At 47.0% G+C, this 17,931-nt stretch overlaps 4 protein-coding genes across 4 annotated transcripts; all 4 read right to left on the reverse strand.

Annotated features, from left to right (window-relative positions):
* Positions 1 to 3,053: 3,053 nt before the first annotated feature.
* On the reverse strand, positions 3,054 to 5,351 carry J4E78_008981 (uncharacterized protein; the record flags this gene model as incomplete). The annotated part of the gene is made up of 1 exon (XM_049369579.1): positions 3,054 to 5,351. The coding sequence occupies one exon, from the start codon at positions 5,349 to 5,351 to the stop codon at positions 3,054 to 3,056; it is 2,298 nt and encodes a 765-aa protein (XP_049218540.1).
* Positions 5,352 to 7,150: 1,799 nt separating this feature from the next.
* J4E78_008982 (uncharacterized protein) lies at positions 7,151 to 10,657 on the reverse strand (the record flags this gene model as incomplete). Its single annotated transcript, XM_049369580.1, has 3 exons — positions 7,151 to 7,966; positions 8,017 to 9,132; positions 9,182 to 10,657. 3 exons carry the CDS (start codon positions 10,655 to 10,657, stop codon positions 7,151 to 7,153), a joined length of 3,408 nt encoding a protein of 1,135 aa, XP_049218541.1.
* A 1,732-nt stretch (positions 10,658 to 12,389) lies between these two features.
* J4E78_008983 (uncharacterized protein) lies at positions 12,390 to 13,643 on the reverse strand (the record flags this gene model as incomplete). Its single annotated transcript, XM_049369581.1, has 2 exons — positions 12,390 to 13,029; positions 13,144 to 13,643. The coding sequence occupies 2 exons, from the start codon at positions 13,641 to 13,643 to the stop codon at positions 12,390 to 12,392; spliced, it is 1,140 nt and encodes a 379-aa protein (XP_049218542.1).
* A 667-nt stretch (positions 13,644 to 14,310) lies between these two features.
* On the reverse strand, positions 14,311 to 16,120 carry J4E78_008984 (uncharacterized protein; the record flags this gene model as incomplete). Its single annotated transcript, XM_049369582.1, has 3 exons — positions 14,311 to 15,237; positions 15,286 to 15,468; positions 15,515 to 16,120. 3 exons carry the CDS (start codon positions 16,118 to 16,120, stop codon positions 14,311 to 14,313), a joined length of 1,716 nt encoding a protein of 571 aa, XP_049218543.1.
* Positions 16,121 to 17,931: the final 1,811 nt, after the last annotated feature.

Genomic DNA, 17,931 nt, shown 5'->3' on the forward strand with positions numbered 1-17,931 from the left:
ATATATTATTAAAAGATAGTATAGTAAAAATAACTAATAGAAATATTTAATTAAATAGATTAGATACTTAGAAAAAGAAAACTTATAAAAACTATATTTAAATATCTTAGCTAATACACTATAAAAGTTTTAGAATAAGAAAAGTATTTAGTAGTATAAAAAGTTTTTAAAAGTATAGCTTATAAAGTAATACTATAAATAGCTTTATAAAAAAAGAGAATAAGTTATATTAAGCTATAATAAGCTATTCTAGTATAAACTAGAGTATACTTTTATCTTTTTTCTTTATATAGAGTTTTTTAGAGTATTTAATAGTACTTTAAACTAGAATAGCTTATAACTATCTAACTCTAACTTACTTTTTAGTATAAAAATTATTAGTTTTTTAAGCTTTATAATTAGTTTTAAAGAATTTAAATATTATACTTTAAATAAATTTATATAAATAAATAACTTTAATTATAAATATAAACTTTTTTATATTTATAAAAATAAATCTATTTATAAGTATTAATTTAGACTAGACTAAGCTATAATAGTCTATATAAAGCTAAAAAAGGCTAGTTTTAGTTAATACCTCTTAACTCTAGTTAATTCTACTTAAACTCTATTAAACTTTATCTAAATATACTAGAAAAGCTTATATTACTCTAAGATAGACTAAAATAGGCTATAAGAAACTATTAGAGATTAGTTAAAAGTAACTTAAAGAATACTAGCTCTAAAGCGCTTAATCTTATTTTTTTTAGTTTTAATCTACTTCTTAATTTAGCTCTTCTTAGTAGTAGCTTTATTACTTTTTAGCTAGAAAATAAGCTTTATCTAAAAGTCTTAAATAGTATTTTATAAAGTATTAATATTAGAAATAATAGCCTACTTAGTAGGCTTTAAAACTAGATACTATAAAAAAAGTTAGTATAAGCTAAAATAGACTAAAAAAGGCTAAAAAAAAGTAAAAAAAAGTAAAGTAGCTACTAGTAACTTATAAAAAGCTAATTTAAATTATAAAAGTTTAGAAAAGAGTATTTTAGAACTTACTAATTACTTATATAGTAATTTAGTATTAAGCATACTAGTAACTTTAGTAGCTCTCTTTTTAAATATATAAATAGTACTATTAGTAAAGCTAGTAACTATAGCTTTAGCTTTAGTCTTATTATTAGAATATATACTAAACTTAGTAGTAATATAGCTATAGAGTATACTAGAATAAAATTATAAGTACTTTTAATTAAAAAAGTAGTTACTACTAAAGTTAGTTAAAAAAGTTTAAAATAAACTATTATAAGCTAATTTAGCTTTTTTAAGTTTTATAAAGACTTTACTAACTTTAGAAAAAATAAAAAAGTTTATAAAATACTTAATTAAGCTAAAATAAACTAATATAAGTTAAAACTTACTTAATAATATTATTATAAACTTTTATATACTTTTCTACTAAGTTTATTTTTAAATAGTATAAGTTACTATACTTAAAGTTTTTTATAGCTAGTAGAGTAAGTATTAAAGTATTATTAGAGGCTTAAAAATATAAAATAATAAGCCTTTTACTAAAAAACTTATAGTTAGCTAATAATTAGTAAATAATCTTAAATATAGCTTCTAAGTTAATAAAATTCTCTAAAAACTGTATTAGTTAGTATTAGTATAAAAAAGCCTAAAATAGGCTAAAATAAACTAAAACTACTTATTTTAGAGCTATTTACTACTTATTAGCTTTATAAAAGCTAATAAAGAGTAATAGTAGCTAAAAAAAAGTAAAATAAATACTTATAGTAAATTACTACTTATTTATAGTTTAATACTAGCTATATAGAATAGTTTAAGTAATAAAATCTCTAAATAGTACGCTAGTAATCTTTCTAATTATACTAGTAAAGATAGCATACTTTTTCTTATTACTAAGAACTAAAAAAGTATAGCTATAGTAGTTAAATATATAAAGCTTATTAAGCTTTTATAACTATAAATAACTAGTATATAGTATATAACTAATTTTAAAAAGCTTAAGTATATAGAAGTAGCTTAAAATAATTTAATTATTACTAAGTATAGTTAAGTTAAAGTAAAAAAGGTTATTAAAGCTTAGAATAAAGTAATATAAAGTATGATAAGTAAATATAAATAAAAAGAAAGTAAATTAGTATAAAGTATATATTAATAGTTTTAGTTAAAGTACTAGAGGCTAGTTAGTAGTAATTTAGTATAATTTATACTAGAAACTTTTAATTTAAGCTAAACTACTTTATTATACCTTAAAATAAGCTATAATAAGTTACTTTAGACTTTTTTAAAATTTTAGAAATAATAAGTAAAAAGAGCTAATACTTACTATTATAAAGTAATTAAGAAGTAAAAAATAAAAAAGAAAAATCTAACTAGCTAGAAATACTTAAAGTATATAAGCCTATACTAGCTTTACTAGTATAAATAGTAGCTTTATATATATATTTATATATAATTTTTTAAAGCTACTACTTTTTATAATAGATTTTTACTCTTTTTATAAATATAATATACTTACGCTAGCTTAAAGTAAGCTATTATAAACTAAAATAGCTTATTATAAGCTATAGTTACTTTATTTAGCTTATTATATAACTTTAAAAGTAGATTAAAAGTAATCTACTCTAAAAAAGAAAATAATATTAAGTTTTAGCTTTAAAGAGCTTAGGCTAACTTAATACTAGCTATAAATACTTTAAAATTACTATTATAGCTTAGTAGTAATTTATCTTTAGTCTTTTTAGAATAATATATCTAATTATAGTCTAATATTATGTATCTAGTATTTAACTAACTTTATTATTTAACACTATATAATAAGAGCTAAGTTTTATATTATAGAACTATATACTTACTAATATCTAAAAAGTAAGTAAGAATATATAATATACACTAGTAAAGCGCTCTATTTATTTAATATAAAATCTTAAGCTAGAAAAGTATAAGTGTATTATAGATCTTTTTAGTTTTTATTCTAGGCTATAAAACTCTACCCCGCAATAGAATAATAGTAGTAAACGATCTAGTATAAGCTATAGAGGTGCTATTTAAATTCTGCTATGTTCGCTCTGCATGTGTTTGTACGTCTCGCCTCCGCTGCTAAGCGTCTTCATGCAGAACCAGCAGATGTGTACCTGGCACGAGGTGCATGTCATGTGATTACAACCATCCGCTTTCTCGATCGGCACCCCGCACTTTGGGCAGTCTCGTACATCATGGTCTTTCTTCCACTTCGCGAGCTTTTCGTCTTCCTCTAAGGCAGCCTTCATGAGAGCTTTGCTGGCCTCACATGTGTGCCCGTCATGGGGTCCTTGATGGCAGCTCGTGCAGATAGAGGTGAGGCAGCCGTCGCAGTCAAAGTTTCGAGGTGTGTCAGCGCTTGAGATCCTGTAGAAACGATCGCTGTCGGGTGTAGAGCAGTAGTGGAATTCAGTTGGTCGACTACGAAGGTATGACGTCAGGGATGTCTGGAGAAGATCATCGAACTCCGTTCCTGAAAGAACTTTCTTGACGTCGGAGAGATGCAATGGAGAGTCACAAACAGCGTCCTCCCCGAGACATTTGACCGGGAAAGAGTCGGCAAGTGTGCATTGTGAGACGAGGCAGGAGTTGCAATAGACGTGGCCGCACGACGTCTCGATAGGGTCTTCCGGTGGGGTGAAGCAAACCGGGCAGAGTAGCTCGCAGTCATACTCGCCATTGGAAAGCCCGGCGGTTTGCGTTTCCAATGAAGACGATGTACACGATGCGAGAATCTCCTGTACCTGGACCGCATCTTCCGTGGAGCCTTCCACGATGATTCGCTTTGGGGTGTTGACGATGTCTAGCTTTACTTTGTCCTTCCCTAAAGCGGCGACGATTTTTCGAAATCCACCTTTGAGGGCAAATGCCAAAGCCTCGGGATGAAGAATGACGGTGTGAGATTGCTCCCTCAATTCTGCACACTTAGCCACTAGAGCGCTTTCGACTCGTTCGATACCCTTGTGATCTCCGTATAGTCGAAGGACTGATCGACGTAGATCCTGGTGGATGAAGACCCCATGTGAGGCTCCCAGATCGTTCAGAAAGCTCTTCGACGAAGGCCTGAAGTAGAATGGGTCTGTGATCGGGCCATGTCCGTCGGTGGCGATCTGACCGGCAAGCAGCTTCTCCACGGCCGACTTGGCTTTGGCAACTGGTTCTCTGGACTGGCCGAAGATGCGCACTTGTGCGTATTGTTTGCCCAGAGTCTTGTAGCACTTGATCTGAACGTAATCTGTTCGCCATGTTTGGTCGACTAGAGGGTCAAGCTGTGGTCGAATGGCTGCTAGGATTCGAGAGGAGACCGACAGTTTGATGGAAACCAGAGGAGTGACCTGTATCTTATCATTCGAGCTGGGATCGAGACTAGTTTCGTGCATCTTCTTGACCGCATTTCGTGCTGCCTCTGCTTCGCTAAACTTGGCGATGATCTTCGTTCTACTTCCTCCCTTCTGGGGATAAGGAATACACTCTTCGATGAGAGTACCGTGCGATCGAAGTTGCGTGATAGCTTTTTCTTCTAGCTGTTTTGCAGTGAGACTGTGAGATTGAGGTCCCCAAGTCACCTTAGTGGGCGGTGGATATGGAAGAAAGCGTCGAAGTTCTGCTTCATTCGTATCCAGGTCTAGATTGCCTACTTGCAAGGACCGAATTGGTTGATACGTGACATCGAGCTTCCGGCCCTTGAACTCATTTGAATCCGGGCGCCCGATGCGTTCGAGCGCCCGCTTCGCTTTCCAGTCCGCGTCATATTCGAGATAAACCACCTTGGAAGGATTGAACCATGAACATGTTACGCTGGTGAGCTGAAGTCGATTCATTCCGGATACTGTCTCTCCTGCAATTTGCATTTTCGACACGCGAACTTCCAAATCCCCAAGACGAACCGGAGCGTCCTGAAGACACTGGAGAAGCTTGTTGGCAAAGTCTGGATCACGGACTTTGATCACAGCTGTCTTATGGAGCTTCTCAGGGATTATTTTGAAGCGAACACAATCGTGGGTGACCTGGGGAAAACCCCTGTTGATCAAGAGGTCGACTAGATCCTGTACAGATGTATGTGGAGATAGGTCCGATGTGAACACGGCGGAGAAGTCCGACATCAAAGAGATCTTAGAAACAGATGCACCGTTGGCGAACTCCAAGGTGGCTCCTCCGATTGTCCTTGGTATTTCGGTTTCATTGTGCTCTTTGAAGGAAGGATTGGCGCGCGCCGAAGTGGGTGCAGTGAGGCCGACGTCCCTGATGGGCGTGTGATCCGGCAACGTCTTCGGCATGCCTAGATTCTCTCCACTCTCATGACTGAAGGGACATTGCTCTCCCATATTACAGATGCCCCTCTGAAAGTACCTACACTGTATACTGGGCCTGGTGTCCCTTGGTGCAGAACGGAAGTCTGTAGATGTGACTGCAGGTGTGGTCGGATTTGAATGCTCGAAAGTACAAAAGTGTCCCTTAGTACATGTGCCTTGGAGATAGAATTTGCAAGGTATCTTCGCTCTTGGGACAGAGGCGCCCAACTGCGAGCGAGTAACAGGTTCCGCTTTGCGTTCGGAGGAGGGAGGGGTGGGGACCGTATCGGGATGTTGGAAGCGACACGTCGACCCGTTCACGCAACGTCCAGCCACAAAGAAGTGGCATATCTTGATCGCCATCGTTGAGAAGAGGTGGTAAGGCGGGGTTCGAGTTCGGGCTCCAGCGTCTTTTTGCTCAAAGTTCGAATGGGCTGTGTAACGTCAAGTAGGCCAATCGCATATTGCGGCGCCGGGCCAATTTCGTCATGTGACGTAGTATCACGCGTTTTAGGCAGCAGCGATACGTGCCCAGTAAAATTACTGTATGCAACAGAACGGGTGTGACGTATCGCTCGCTTGATAATCGCCCGCATCGGTGTCACCCACCAAGTATCTTGCTACCCACCTACATTGTTTCATCTCGCTATCAAGCGATACTATTAGCGTAGGTGATACATTCATTGGCGGGTTATCAAACGAAGATGTGCTTCGCGATCAAAAGCTTTCACCCCACGCCGTCATGATTATTGGAGTCAGTTCTCTGGTGCGGAAGATTTGGGGAAGAGGATACCCAGTGGGCCAGCTCGACGATTGCGGTTCACACATTTGACATTCGCCCGGCCTACCTGCACATAAGAAATTTTCTGTCGTTTCCTTGATGAAAGCGCAGATGTTGCTGCGCTCAACCCCGATCGCTCGATATTGCTCAGTTGAGTGGTCGCAGCGGATTAGCTCAAGCACGCAGGGTTTCTACCCGAAACCCTGCCTGAACGAGTCTAGTTCAAAGCAAAGGGCGACACAAGCTTACAGATCGCCGTGTCCGGCGCCGGGCATCGAGACATGTTCAAACTGATCGTCTCGCACGTGAGTCAGATGGATGAGAAGGAGTCTTTGCTTGGAGCCAGAGATGAATTAGGCTACACGACCTTTCACAAAGCCGTGCTAGTTTGGAGAAGTCAGAATACCCTGAAGATCCTTGAAGAGATAGGGGCCAACATCGAAGCAGTGAATGGTGAAGATGAGACCCCAGTGCAGACCGCCGTTCGCAATCAAAACGATGGCTTAGTCTTACATCTTCTTCCAAGTGGCGCCAAGCCTCAAGTCAAGTCGAAGGATGGACTGGATATCTTAGAGCTGGCTGAGGTCTCCTTCTTGAAGAAGTTCATCGAACACAGAAAAGCGGGAATGAACAAAGCTGTGTATTTGTTAGCTTGCGAAGGAGTCGACAACTGTTTCCAGGGGTCTGACAGCACGATGGAGGAGGCCCACATGGCCAAGATCGACCTGATCAAGGCACTGCTCCAGTCTTGTTTATCGGGACGACTCTTCAGTCATGCGCAAAATGAGCAGCGCGTCTAGAGAACATTGGGTGGTGTAGCGTTAGTGGAGAACGCTTGCCCTTCCATGTTGCTTGGGTATTCGATGAATGATGCAGACTGTCACACCTACTCTCAATTTTGTTCCACTTCCTACAGTCACTTCCAAACAGCGCGAAAATAGCGTGATCCCGGGGATTCAAATGAAAAGCGTCAAATTCTAGGGTATCGTGTCTCATCTAAACTAAGTGTTGTACAAGTGCGCAGTCTAATGCCTCGGTCCAATCATTACGTTCATTTCCTGTTCTCAGCTACGCTCGCGTCATCACCGACCACGACGATCGCTGGCGCAGCACCAGCCTCAGCCTCGCTCTCCTCGCTCTTCTTCTTGCGGAAGGTGAACAAGGTCTTGACCTTGCGCATACCCGTGCAGCACCATCGGTACACGACGACGACAGGCTTGCCGACAACACGCGCGATGGCAGCAAACCACTCGTCGGGGAAGTACCTGATCAGCACTGCCCAAGGAATGCAGACAAACCCGACGACGATGCTGATAGCCCATTGTGTACCATCGATACCTCCGGGCTTGATCTGGAATGCGCGTCCACCGACAAAGACGATGAGAACCTGGAGGCCGATGATCATGACAACGATGCCAATGAAGAACCAATTCCTGAATACACCCTCAAGCACGTTGAGCTTGTTGTCCAGACGCCTGTTGTTGAAAATGTTGAAGATTTGCATCCAGACGAAAGCGTTGAAGATGACGGTGTCGAGCTCGAGTTGCTTGTTGGGGTCGGATAGATCGTAGCCAAGGATGTCGCCGCCAGCGAAGTATAGCACGAAGATGACAGTGATCTTGTAGATGTTCTGGCCCATGATTTGCTTCCACATTGTTGTTGTGATGAGAGGGCCTTTGCCCTGCGGTGGGCGGTCGAGGATCTTCTCGGTCGGTGGGTCGGTAGCGAGGGCGAGGGCGGCAAAGGTATCCATGATGAGGTTGACCCAAAGAAGCTGTACGGCTCTGAGGGCTGGCTTCATCTCGTCATCGTAGACCGCGGTCACGAATGCGAGAACCACGGCGGTGATATTGACAGTAATTTGGAACTACGCATGTTAGCTGGCTAGAATGAACTGGAAGATGGTGTATGGCTTACCTGGAGGAACTTCTGGACGGCGTCGTTAACAGCCCTACCCCACATCAACGCGGTGATGATGGAGGCAAAGTTGTCGTCCATGAGAATGATCGAAGAGGCTTCCTTGGCAACCTCAGTGCCAGAGACCATGGAGAAGCCAACGTTGGCTGCTTTCAGTGCTGGAGCATCGTTGGTACCGTCACCGGTCACAGCGACAATCTCGCCAAGGGTCTTGAGACGCTGAACAAGGATGCGCTTGTCTTCAGGCGATGAGCGGGCCAGCACCTGTAGTCGCGGCAGTACCTCGTCGAGCTGCTCTTCAGTAAGGCGGCGGAAGTCTGGTCCTTCCATCACCAACCCGCCCTCGGTGTAGATCAGGCACTCAGTCGCGATCGCTCGCGCAGTTTGCATGTTGTCACCGGTAACCATCCTGACCGTGACACCAGCCTTCTGTGCCTTGCGAACAGCCTCAGGCACACCAGGGCGAACGGGGTCCTGAATACCGACTAGCCCGAAGAATGTAAGATCGCGCAGCAGGGAGGCGAAGTCGACACTGCCACCCTCAGTGAGCGTGGCGTTGACCGGTGGCCATTGCTCGAAGTCGCGGTACACTAGTCCAATAGTCCTGAGAGATCGGTTCGCGTATGCGTTGATCGCCTGGGTCAGTACCTGGCGGTGCTCTTGCGACAGCGGCTCTGTCTCCAGTGACTCGAAGTGCGCAAATTCAGACGCAAAGCTGAGGAGGATCTCAGATGCACCCTTGACGACGAGGCGGTAGTGTCCGTTCGAGAGGTTCACAACGGCACCCATGCACTTCTTGGCCGAGTCGAAGGGGAACATGTGTACCACCTGCTCGCTGTCGCGGGTCTCTGACAGCGAGACGAGTCCGAGATGTTCCTTAGCGAGCTCAAGCAGCGCAGTCTCAGTCTTGGATCCGACGAAGACAGACTTGCCGTCCTCTTGGCCTTCGAAAGCTGTAGAGTTGATTGCGATGGATTGGATGAGAAGCTGCTTTGCAGCAGCCGAGACCTTAGATGCCCATGCCGAAATGGTTTGGTCCTTCTCGGAGGCGGCGTCCGCGTGAACGAAGCTGGTGGTGCCGAAAGTGCCGGCAACGACCGTCATTCGGTTGGTTGTCTGTGAGGTATTAGCATATGTTAATGTCCAATCGAGAAATACCACTTACCAAAGTACCGGTCTTGTCTGAGCAAATGGCTGTAGCATTGCCCATTGTCTCACACGCGCGCAAGATCCTGACAAGGTTGTTCTCCTTCAGCATCTTGGTTGTCGCGAAAGCCAATGCCAACGTGACCGCTAGTGGAAGACCTTCTGGAACTGCTACCACGATGATGGTAACAGCAACGATAAGGATATCCATAAACGCTGAACCCTTCTGAGATGCAGATCGGGTATCACCAGATAGCCCACCAACAAAACGGAAGAGAAGGACAAAGAAGAGGAGACCAGCAGCTGCAGTTCCGAGGTAAGCGATAGCCATGGCAAGCTTAGCGAGCTTCGCCTGTAGTGGTGTCTCCTCGATCTCGACGCGGACAGACATCATGATACGGCCAAAACTGCTGTTCTCTCCGACAGATGTCGCCATGAAGGTACCGACGCCCTCGAGAACCTTTGCGCCGGAGATGACGAAGGGGTCAAGGCCCTTGGTGGACTGACCAGACTCCAGTGCCTTCATGACGGCGGCGCCTGGTGTCTTGCGCATGGCGTCCGATTCTCCCGTAGCAGAAGACTCGTCGCACTTGACGTCGGAGCCATCCACAAAGATTCCGTCGACTGGAATGACATCGCCAGGCTCCAGGTGTATAATGTCGCCGGCTAGGACGTCGTAGATGCTGATCATAGCGGTCTTTCCCGATCGTGTGACTTTGATGTCGCGTTGTTCCTTCTTCGCATTGAGCTTTGCGAATGCCGCTTCTTTCTGCCAGTCATTCACGGCGGTGACGAGTACAACGATGACGATGGCTACAACAATTGCGCAACCCTCGACCCAGTCGACAGGTGTGGGAGATCCTGGTGGATGTTCCGCACCAAACGTTTCGTAGAGTCCAAGTGCAAGCGAGATGGCCGCTGCAACAGTAAGAACAATAAGTACAGTGTCATTGTACGCGTTCCAGACAAGTCTCCATAAAGGGGTGACCTTCTTCGGTGGTAGTACATTCCGTCCGTGTATGCGTATGCGATCCTCGAAGGGCTTTCCGTCACTTGGCGGTCGACTTGACTCTTTCTCCTTCGTAGGTGTCTGTGGGTTTGTTGCTTCGTCGAAGGAAATGTGCCTCGCAACTGTCGATTCGTCGGCACTCAGACCGGAGTGAGTGTCGGATTGTAGTCCGGCTGCGATACCGTGGATGCCTCCCAATGCTTGATATACAGGAAGCGATTTGGGGTTCAACAGCTTGCTGAGCTGTGATGGTGTGAAAGCAAAAGGGTTGTTCGTGTCGGCTTTAGCTTCAGCGCGCAACTCATTTTGCAACGCTGCATCGTAGTCTCCTACTACCGTCGATGCACCACTTGTGGACGCATTGCTTGGTGATATTGGTGTCCGGAAGGGGTCTGATGTTTGTGATGTGACCGTGTCTGCCTGACTCAGAGCACGCTGTCGCGTGTTGATTTGGAGTGTCGGAGGGGCAAGTTTGCCGGACTCCATATTTGAAGTATGAAAGTGATGATGCAAATGGAATGCTGGAAAGATGCAGTTGATGATCGTACTTCAAAGAAATAGAAACTATGTGATAACAGTATAAGAGCTGGATTGTAACAAGGCGGAGGACGGAAGCCTCTCAAGCTGCCATATACTCTTTCAAGGTTGAAGCGGGCTGTGTAAGTGTGGGCCACCCCCAAGACTGCCAGGCGCTTGGTGCGCGATATTGGTCTACCTGATGTGATACGTACTCCGCCAGAGCCTCGCTTGGCACCTAGTAGCCTCCTGAGGAACGATCATTCCGCGGCGTTTTTTTGCCTTCGCGGCCCAGGTGACATCTACACATCGAACACTTGGTAGAATGACCGAGAACTCAGCCTTCTTCCTACGTCGCATCGATGGTTGAGCTGTAGACTTGTCGCCAAGGAGGCGAGATTTGATGCTTTTGGCCACTAACGGCGTTCATAGCGAGATGAGCGGCTGTCAAGAAGTCCGGTGGTCTTGGAAGGGGGCAGTGCAAACCCCATCCGAGCGCAATGAAGCGCGGAGGCCCTCAGCGTCCGCTTCCATCGCATCGCTATGGACGACAGCACAAAGACTGTTGAAACAGAAACAAGGTGAAAAGAAGGAACAAGCGATAGTCTGAAGTCACGATTGAGTGTCGCTTCGATGTCCAACGTGCAGATCAGGACGAGGCTAGCAGGGCTTAACCTGCGCCACGGTAGCGCCACTGAGGCTTTGCTCGTCGCTTAGCCATCTTTGGTTTAGCTTACTCGACTCTCAGCTGCTCCAGCCTACCTATATAACATCTCTGCCTGGGGCTATCATCAAGAGTTCAGGTATTCAGCCTTCTGCTCGTGTTGCTTGGAGGTGACAAAGACGTAGATGCATCGAACCGTCAATAACCTTCCCGAAACCTCGCCACCCATGGGCACCTTGAACAAGAACCCCGATAGCATGATCGATCAGGCCGATGGAACTCTGCATCGCACATCGCCGTCTGAATCTCTTGAACATGCTTTGGAAGGTCTCATCCGTGGGCATATGCCCGATGAAACTTCCATGTCTCCGTCGAGACATGCTTTACCGCCTGAGGCTAACTTGACATGGCATCCAATCACAATTGACCAACTGCGCTCATCAGATTCTGCCTTGTCTTGGAAAGCGCCTGTTCGGTCTTATGTCGTGCGCATCTCGTCACACCCTCCCGCTCAGTAATCTCAGCGGGGCAAGAATGACAGCAACGATGAGAGTCGTGTTCTGGGCGTGCGCATCAGGGTGGCCGTCATCGAAGCTAGAAGAGCATTATGGCTGAACCTGTGGCGCAGTCGCTGTGGCGCATTATCTTCGAACACGGGGCTGCCGAGGTTCGACTCATTGGGATCTGGCGACTGCTTTTCGCGAGGAAATTGTCAATCTAGATGGTCGGAGGCGAAGTAGAAAGGAGACGCAAGGATACACCCGAGGAGGTTGGGACATGTCATCAAAGGGGAGAGAGATGATGTCATACGTGGGTGCACCGACTATTTGCCGCTTGCGACCTGGCAGCTGGGAGCTCGTCCTCGCGCATGCCTGATTTCAAGTTTGATTGCGGAAGCCTGGACGGCTATGCTTTGCACTGCGCCCATCTCGCCTTGTCAAGGCTGCAACATCAACAAAAGACCTTCAGATTATACGACAAAGAGTTTTGGTTTCCGACCGCCCGGATCTCAAAGCATCGTCTCGGCGGATGTCCATTTCACGCCTCCAGTAATCCCTTGTGAAGAATGAACTCGGGATCCACCGCAGGGGCCTTGATATACGGCATGTATCTCGTCTGCTCCAGATGCACGCTTCCATATCGCAGTAGCCCTGCCAACGTACCAGGTGCAGCATCTACACCCTCATTTTCCGGAAGGTCCAGCAACGTGCCAATATGAATCGTTTCGCCCAGCCCTTTGCCATGGGTGATCTTCTGCATCACGCTCTGCGTCAACATACCCCACGTGGCCTTCTTCGCCTTCTCGTATACCGCATCGGACTCGTCAGCATCCACGCTCATGGCCAAAAGCTTCAAAAAGTCTGCGCTAATATCGAAGCCAAGGGTGTGCTCAGCAGGAAAGTCCTCAGATAGCGCATGCCACAGCAAGACCTTCTCAGCCCAGTAGGTGACGCCATCGAAACCGCCGTTGGGTTCTTGCAGCCACGTCAAGCGTATCCAGGCGAGGCACTGCCCAATGTAACCGATGAGAGTCTGCTCGTCGACTTTCCACTCCCATTTAAATCCGGAGTCTTGAAGATCTTTGCTATTCATCTGCTTGATGAAGCTGATGAGAGGCGACTGCACCACGCCAGTAAAGTCGGTACGTCCCTTCCAGAGCTCCAGGAAGATCAGGTGCCTGTTCACAGTCAGTCTGATGAATCATGGCTGAGTGGGTATAACGCGCCAGTTCTTGATGAACTCGTCGCCTTTTCGAGAGGCGACGACATGATTCGCCATGAACTGCCCATACACCAGTGGCGCAGCGACTGTAAACGGGCTGTCGTCGTCCCCAAGCTGGTCCCAGCAGACTTTGTCGAGGTTGCGGAACACGATGCATCCGACGTCCATCCAAACACCACCATACGTGTACAGTGCTGCGCCACGCAGGAAGTCGGCGCTATGAGGACCTACGTATGGCCCCGTCATCGTACCCTTTACGAAGGTCTCTGGAAGAAGGTCGGTCGATATCCAAGTCAACGCGTGATTTGGCGAGTCTGGTACCGTGTCGAGCACGCGAATCGTCCACTCAGGGCCGTGAAGTCGCACCCAGTTGATGATGTTGCGCTGTGTCCATGTTGGCATCTGCTGTACGCCGGCATGCCAGAACGTCCAAATGTTCTTCTCAGACGTGATGGGTGCATGCTTCGTCAAGGAATCCAGAATCTCGGCATCGGTACGGCTGTCTTTCGACTCCACATATTTCAGCTGTGACTGGTACTTTTCTGGGATCTTGTACGTGGATTCCGCCATGATGCACGTGGAAAGAGGGTCGATGATGCACGTGATGATGCAGTCACCTAGGTATCCAATGCAGCCAAAGGACACTGTATACTTCGTTACGCGACTAGTGGGAGCTAAGGCACGCTTTTATATGGCTCTGAGGGTAGTGATCGGTCAATTGAGCTGCACAGCTCATCCATGCGTTGTGTTTCATTCACGGATTTAACCGCGAACACAGCATGATAGGAAGCAGGGTAAAGTGCAAACATGCATTTATCTCGCGCGCAACGTCGCTCCAGAGCATGACGAATCTGCCAATAGTTCCACAGAAGGGAGTTTGGTCCGAGATAAGCGCCAAGAGTAATGTCGTGTAACGGGTTCGACGTTGGTCGTTCGCCATGATCGTCAGCTCGTCATACTCCTTCTGTGTATGACTGCATTCCAGTAATCTTCGTCCTGCAGCTCTCATGGGCAGACAAGGGGTCATTGTCAGGGTATGTAGAGTACTATGGCCGTGGATAAGTCGTGATTGCTGGACATCAGCGGCTTCCTGACCTACATGCGACAAGGTACGAGTAAAGTCACACCACTTATGCGACGGCTACTGCCAATCGTAGGAGTCTTCTCAATGTACCTATCATGGTAATATGCACACAACAGCTTTATCGTACATCTCAACCTTCCACCGTTTCCAACCCTACTCCCTCAACCTCAAGTGGTACGTCTCCAACTGCTCCTCCGTCATACGATTCGGACTCTTAACCAGCTGATCCTCTCCTCTCCCACTCTTCGGGAAGGCAATGACATCCCTCACGCTATCCCTGCCGCACATAACAGCCATCAACCGATCCCATCCCAGTGCGATACCCGCATGCGGCGGGCAGCCGCTCCTCAACACATCAAGCAGATGTCTGAAGTCCTCTACGCGTTCGGGCTTCATCTTGAGAATGTCTTTGAAGATGAATTCCTGCATAGCGGCGGAGTGGATACGGCGACTGCCGCCGCCGAGCTCGACGCCGTTGACCACAATGTCGTAGTGCGCTGCTACCGCAGATGAAGGCGAAGTAAGTAGCAGGTCGACGTCTTCGGGTGTCTTCGGAGCGGTGAACGGGTGGTGCGTTGATGAGAAGCCAGCTGAGCCACCTTGGCCCGGTTCGCTGTCGCTCGACGGGGTGAACAATGGGAAGTCTGTGATCCAGACGAACTTGGTACTTTTAGGTGCTTCAATCAGTCCCTTTGCCATGGCTGCTTTGTGGAGAGCAAGACGCAAGTTTCCCAGCATGGTTGAGCCGCCCGAGAAGGGCGCATTGGGCCGTGCCTGGAGGACAAGAAGGTCGCCGTTTTCCACCGCCAGCGCTCCAGGGCCCTCCATCACGTATTGGTAGCCCAATGGTCCGAGGCCTTGCATGGGCTGAGAAAGGTCACCGATGAAGATACCCGGTTGACCATCGGGGTTGTCGAGGAAGACCTTTCCGTCCGGGCTGTCAAGAAAGTCGGCGACGAACTTGCGGGTCGTTTTAGGGTCATCTGATATGCTTATCTTCATTGCATCGACGGCTGGATCTTGGAGAGAACTGATCTTGCCGATCAAATCGGCTGTCAGGTGTTCCGTAATGGTGTGAATCTGTACTCATTAGCTTGAGGAGACAGCTAGGTCGCGTCAGCTACGCACCTTTGCCTTGAATCTTAGGTCTGGTTTATCAGATCCATATGCAGCCATTGCCTCCTGATAGGTCATTCGCGCAAATTTCCTCTCCTTCTTTATTCCAAGGACTTTGTACCACAGATCTCTCAGTAGAGCTTCTGTCTCGTGCATGACGTCTTCCTCATTAGCGAAAGACATCTCCATATCCAGCTGTTCCAGTTAGTGGAGTCTGCATCAGGTATATGATAGTGCTGACCTGGGTGAATTCTGGCTGCCTGTCGGCCCTCAGGTCCTCATCTCGGAAACACCTAGCAAATTGGTAGTATTTCGTGATGCCCGATGCCATGAGTATCTGCTTGTATTGCTGTGGACTTTGTGGCAGCGCGTATGCAAATCCCTTCTGCCGTGTCGGCACGAGAAACTCTCTTGCGCCTTCAGGAGTCGATTTGAACAGTATAGGCGTTTCGATCTCCTTCCAGTTGTAATGGTTCAAGTGCAGTCTTGCTCTAGCCATGGCTTTCGACCGTTGGAAGAGACCGTCGCGCAATTTCGAGTCTGTGCGAAGCTGTAGATGCCTTTGGTCTGGGCCAAATACAGTGTCATCTTTAATGATGATATCATCCGATATGTTGTTCAATGGCTGGACGTGCTCCACAGCGATCTCTCGGGTACCGAGCAGGTTCATACCCGCGAATGTGTCGGTTTTGGCCCCTTTACGCTCCACTAGCTTTCCTCGGACTATGACGGGAGTCCACTCTTTCAACAACCGCAGTGTCTTATGGGCGTCCGGTCCATCCGCTTCATTGTCTAGAGGTTTAGAGACGAGTTGGACACATACTCCTTGGTTCTTGTGGCGAAGCATCGTGAAAGAGAGTTTGCTGCTAACATCTCGCCGTGCGCTGATATAACCGGAGACCTCAACTTCCGTGCCTGGAGGACTATGAGTGACTTTATTCCATTCATCATTTAGGTCCTTCCATGAGGATGGTCGAACTATGACTTGGTGAGCGAATGCATTTGATATGTCGATGAAGTCATACTGGTGGCCTTGAAATCATCAAGAGTCTTTTGCAGATTTTCATCCTGATTGCGTGTCTGCGAAGTCGCAAAGCCTCGCGTTGCGTGCCCCCAACATAGGCCTGCACGAACCGGCTTGGTCCCGTGATGGGGTGTTCGACAAAACCGCGAAATCTCTGCGTAGGAGCTGCGCAAGCTGTTGTCCCGTTTCAGCACACCTCGTGAGACACGCGCAAGACTCATGGTGTATTGCAGCGAGCGATCGAGCTCTCGCAGGTATCAGCGGGATTACAATATCTCCAACGAGCGCGCAGCCAAATCTCGAAAACACGCCAAGCCCCACCCGCCACTAGCCCCACCCAGGTTAGCGTCCGCCCAGACCATGCTGCAGAAGCTTCAAAAGGTTTCCGGCGCCCACACCCAGTTCCTCTCGCTATCCCTCCAGTTTATAACACGTAAGTCACCCTGCTGTTGCGAATTTCCCTTGCGCCAAAACTAACAAACTCGCCAGATGATGAAAGCCTAGCGTGTATCAGCTGAGCAGCTCTCCTCATCCGCCTTTGAACTCTTCCTTTCGGGGGCTCAAGTGGTTCATTGGTAGATTTGGATGTGGTTGCATGACTTCCGCGTCCGGCACACACACCTTGTTACATAACGGACGCTTTGACGGCATCTCTGATTCAATAAACTGGTCGGTGTCTTATACATACCGCGCACCCCGCACGCGATGCAACGACGACGGCCTCCGCGACGCAATCACGACAGCCTTTGCGGCGCAATGAACACCGCCTTCGCGATCGAGGCGCGCAACGGCGCAATCGCATACTTGGTGGAAAGGGCTGTATATACTAAAGTGGATAGCAATACAATCAAGTTCCCCATGTTGCGCATGACATGTGAGTACCGGATACGTGATGTTGGAAGTGAGGATGAGCTCTTGAGGACCTGCGTTCAGCGCGAGGTACTCAACGACATCATCGCCGCAATTACTGCGAGTGGAGAAGTAGACCATCTTCTATCAACTCTCCTCAGTCGGCGAAAGAGTAACGCTTTGTCAATTACCCCTCCACCAATACTCTATGGGAAGAGGGGCGTAAAACACTTGCGACATACCCGTGCAATTGTGATTTCGGTAGAAGCCATCAGTAGAGGGGCCTTGCGTCTCGGTGTACCTTTGGACTGTGCAATGTCTGCTGGTTGACTGTTCGAAGGTCGATCGACCGCTCGTACCTGATGATACTATCCACCTTTGCACGGCCTAGACCATGTCTCCGGTCGAGCAGACATCAAGGGCATTCGCGGTCTACGTGGTGGCGTAGCGAGGCTTGATCGAACGCATGTTCCGGAACCGAAAGGATTTGTTCGTTGGTCGGCGCAATGTAAATGAGGCAATTCATCAAGAGCCGTCGATTGTTGGCTTCGGATCCGAAACCATTGTCCAAAAGGTGACTGGCTCGATGTTCTCGGTTTGCAACGGTAACCGAAAGGATGTGTTCGTTGGTCGGCGCAGTGCGAATGAGGTAGTAGTCGAAAGCCGTCGATTGTAGATTTCGGATCCGAGACACCCTCGCAGTTGTAATCCCTTCGCCATGACTTCGGGTCCGAGACGACGCAAGCATAAGGACATCTACGCAGTCCAAATGCGGCAATTTGTCG

Source organism: Alternaria triticimaculans (assembly GCF_023758025.1).
Source record: "Alternaria triticimaculans strain BMP 0046 chromosome Unknown scaffold_18, whole genome shotgun sequence".
NCBI classification, from domain to species: Eukaryota; Fungi; Ascomycota; class Dothideomycetes; order Pleosporales; family Pleosporaceae; genus Alternaria; species Alternaria triticimaculans.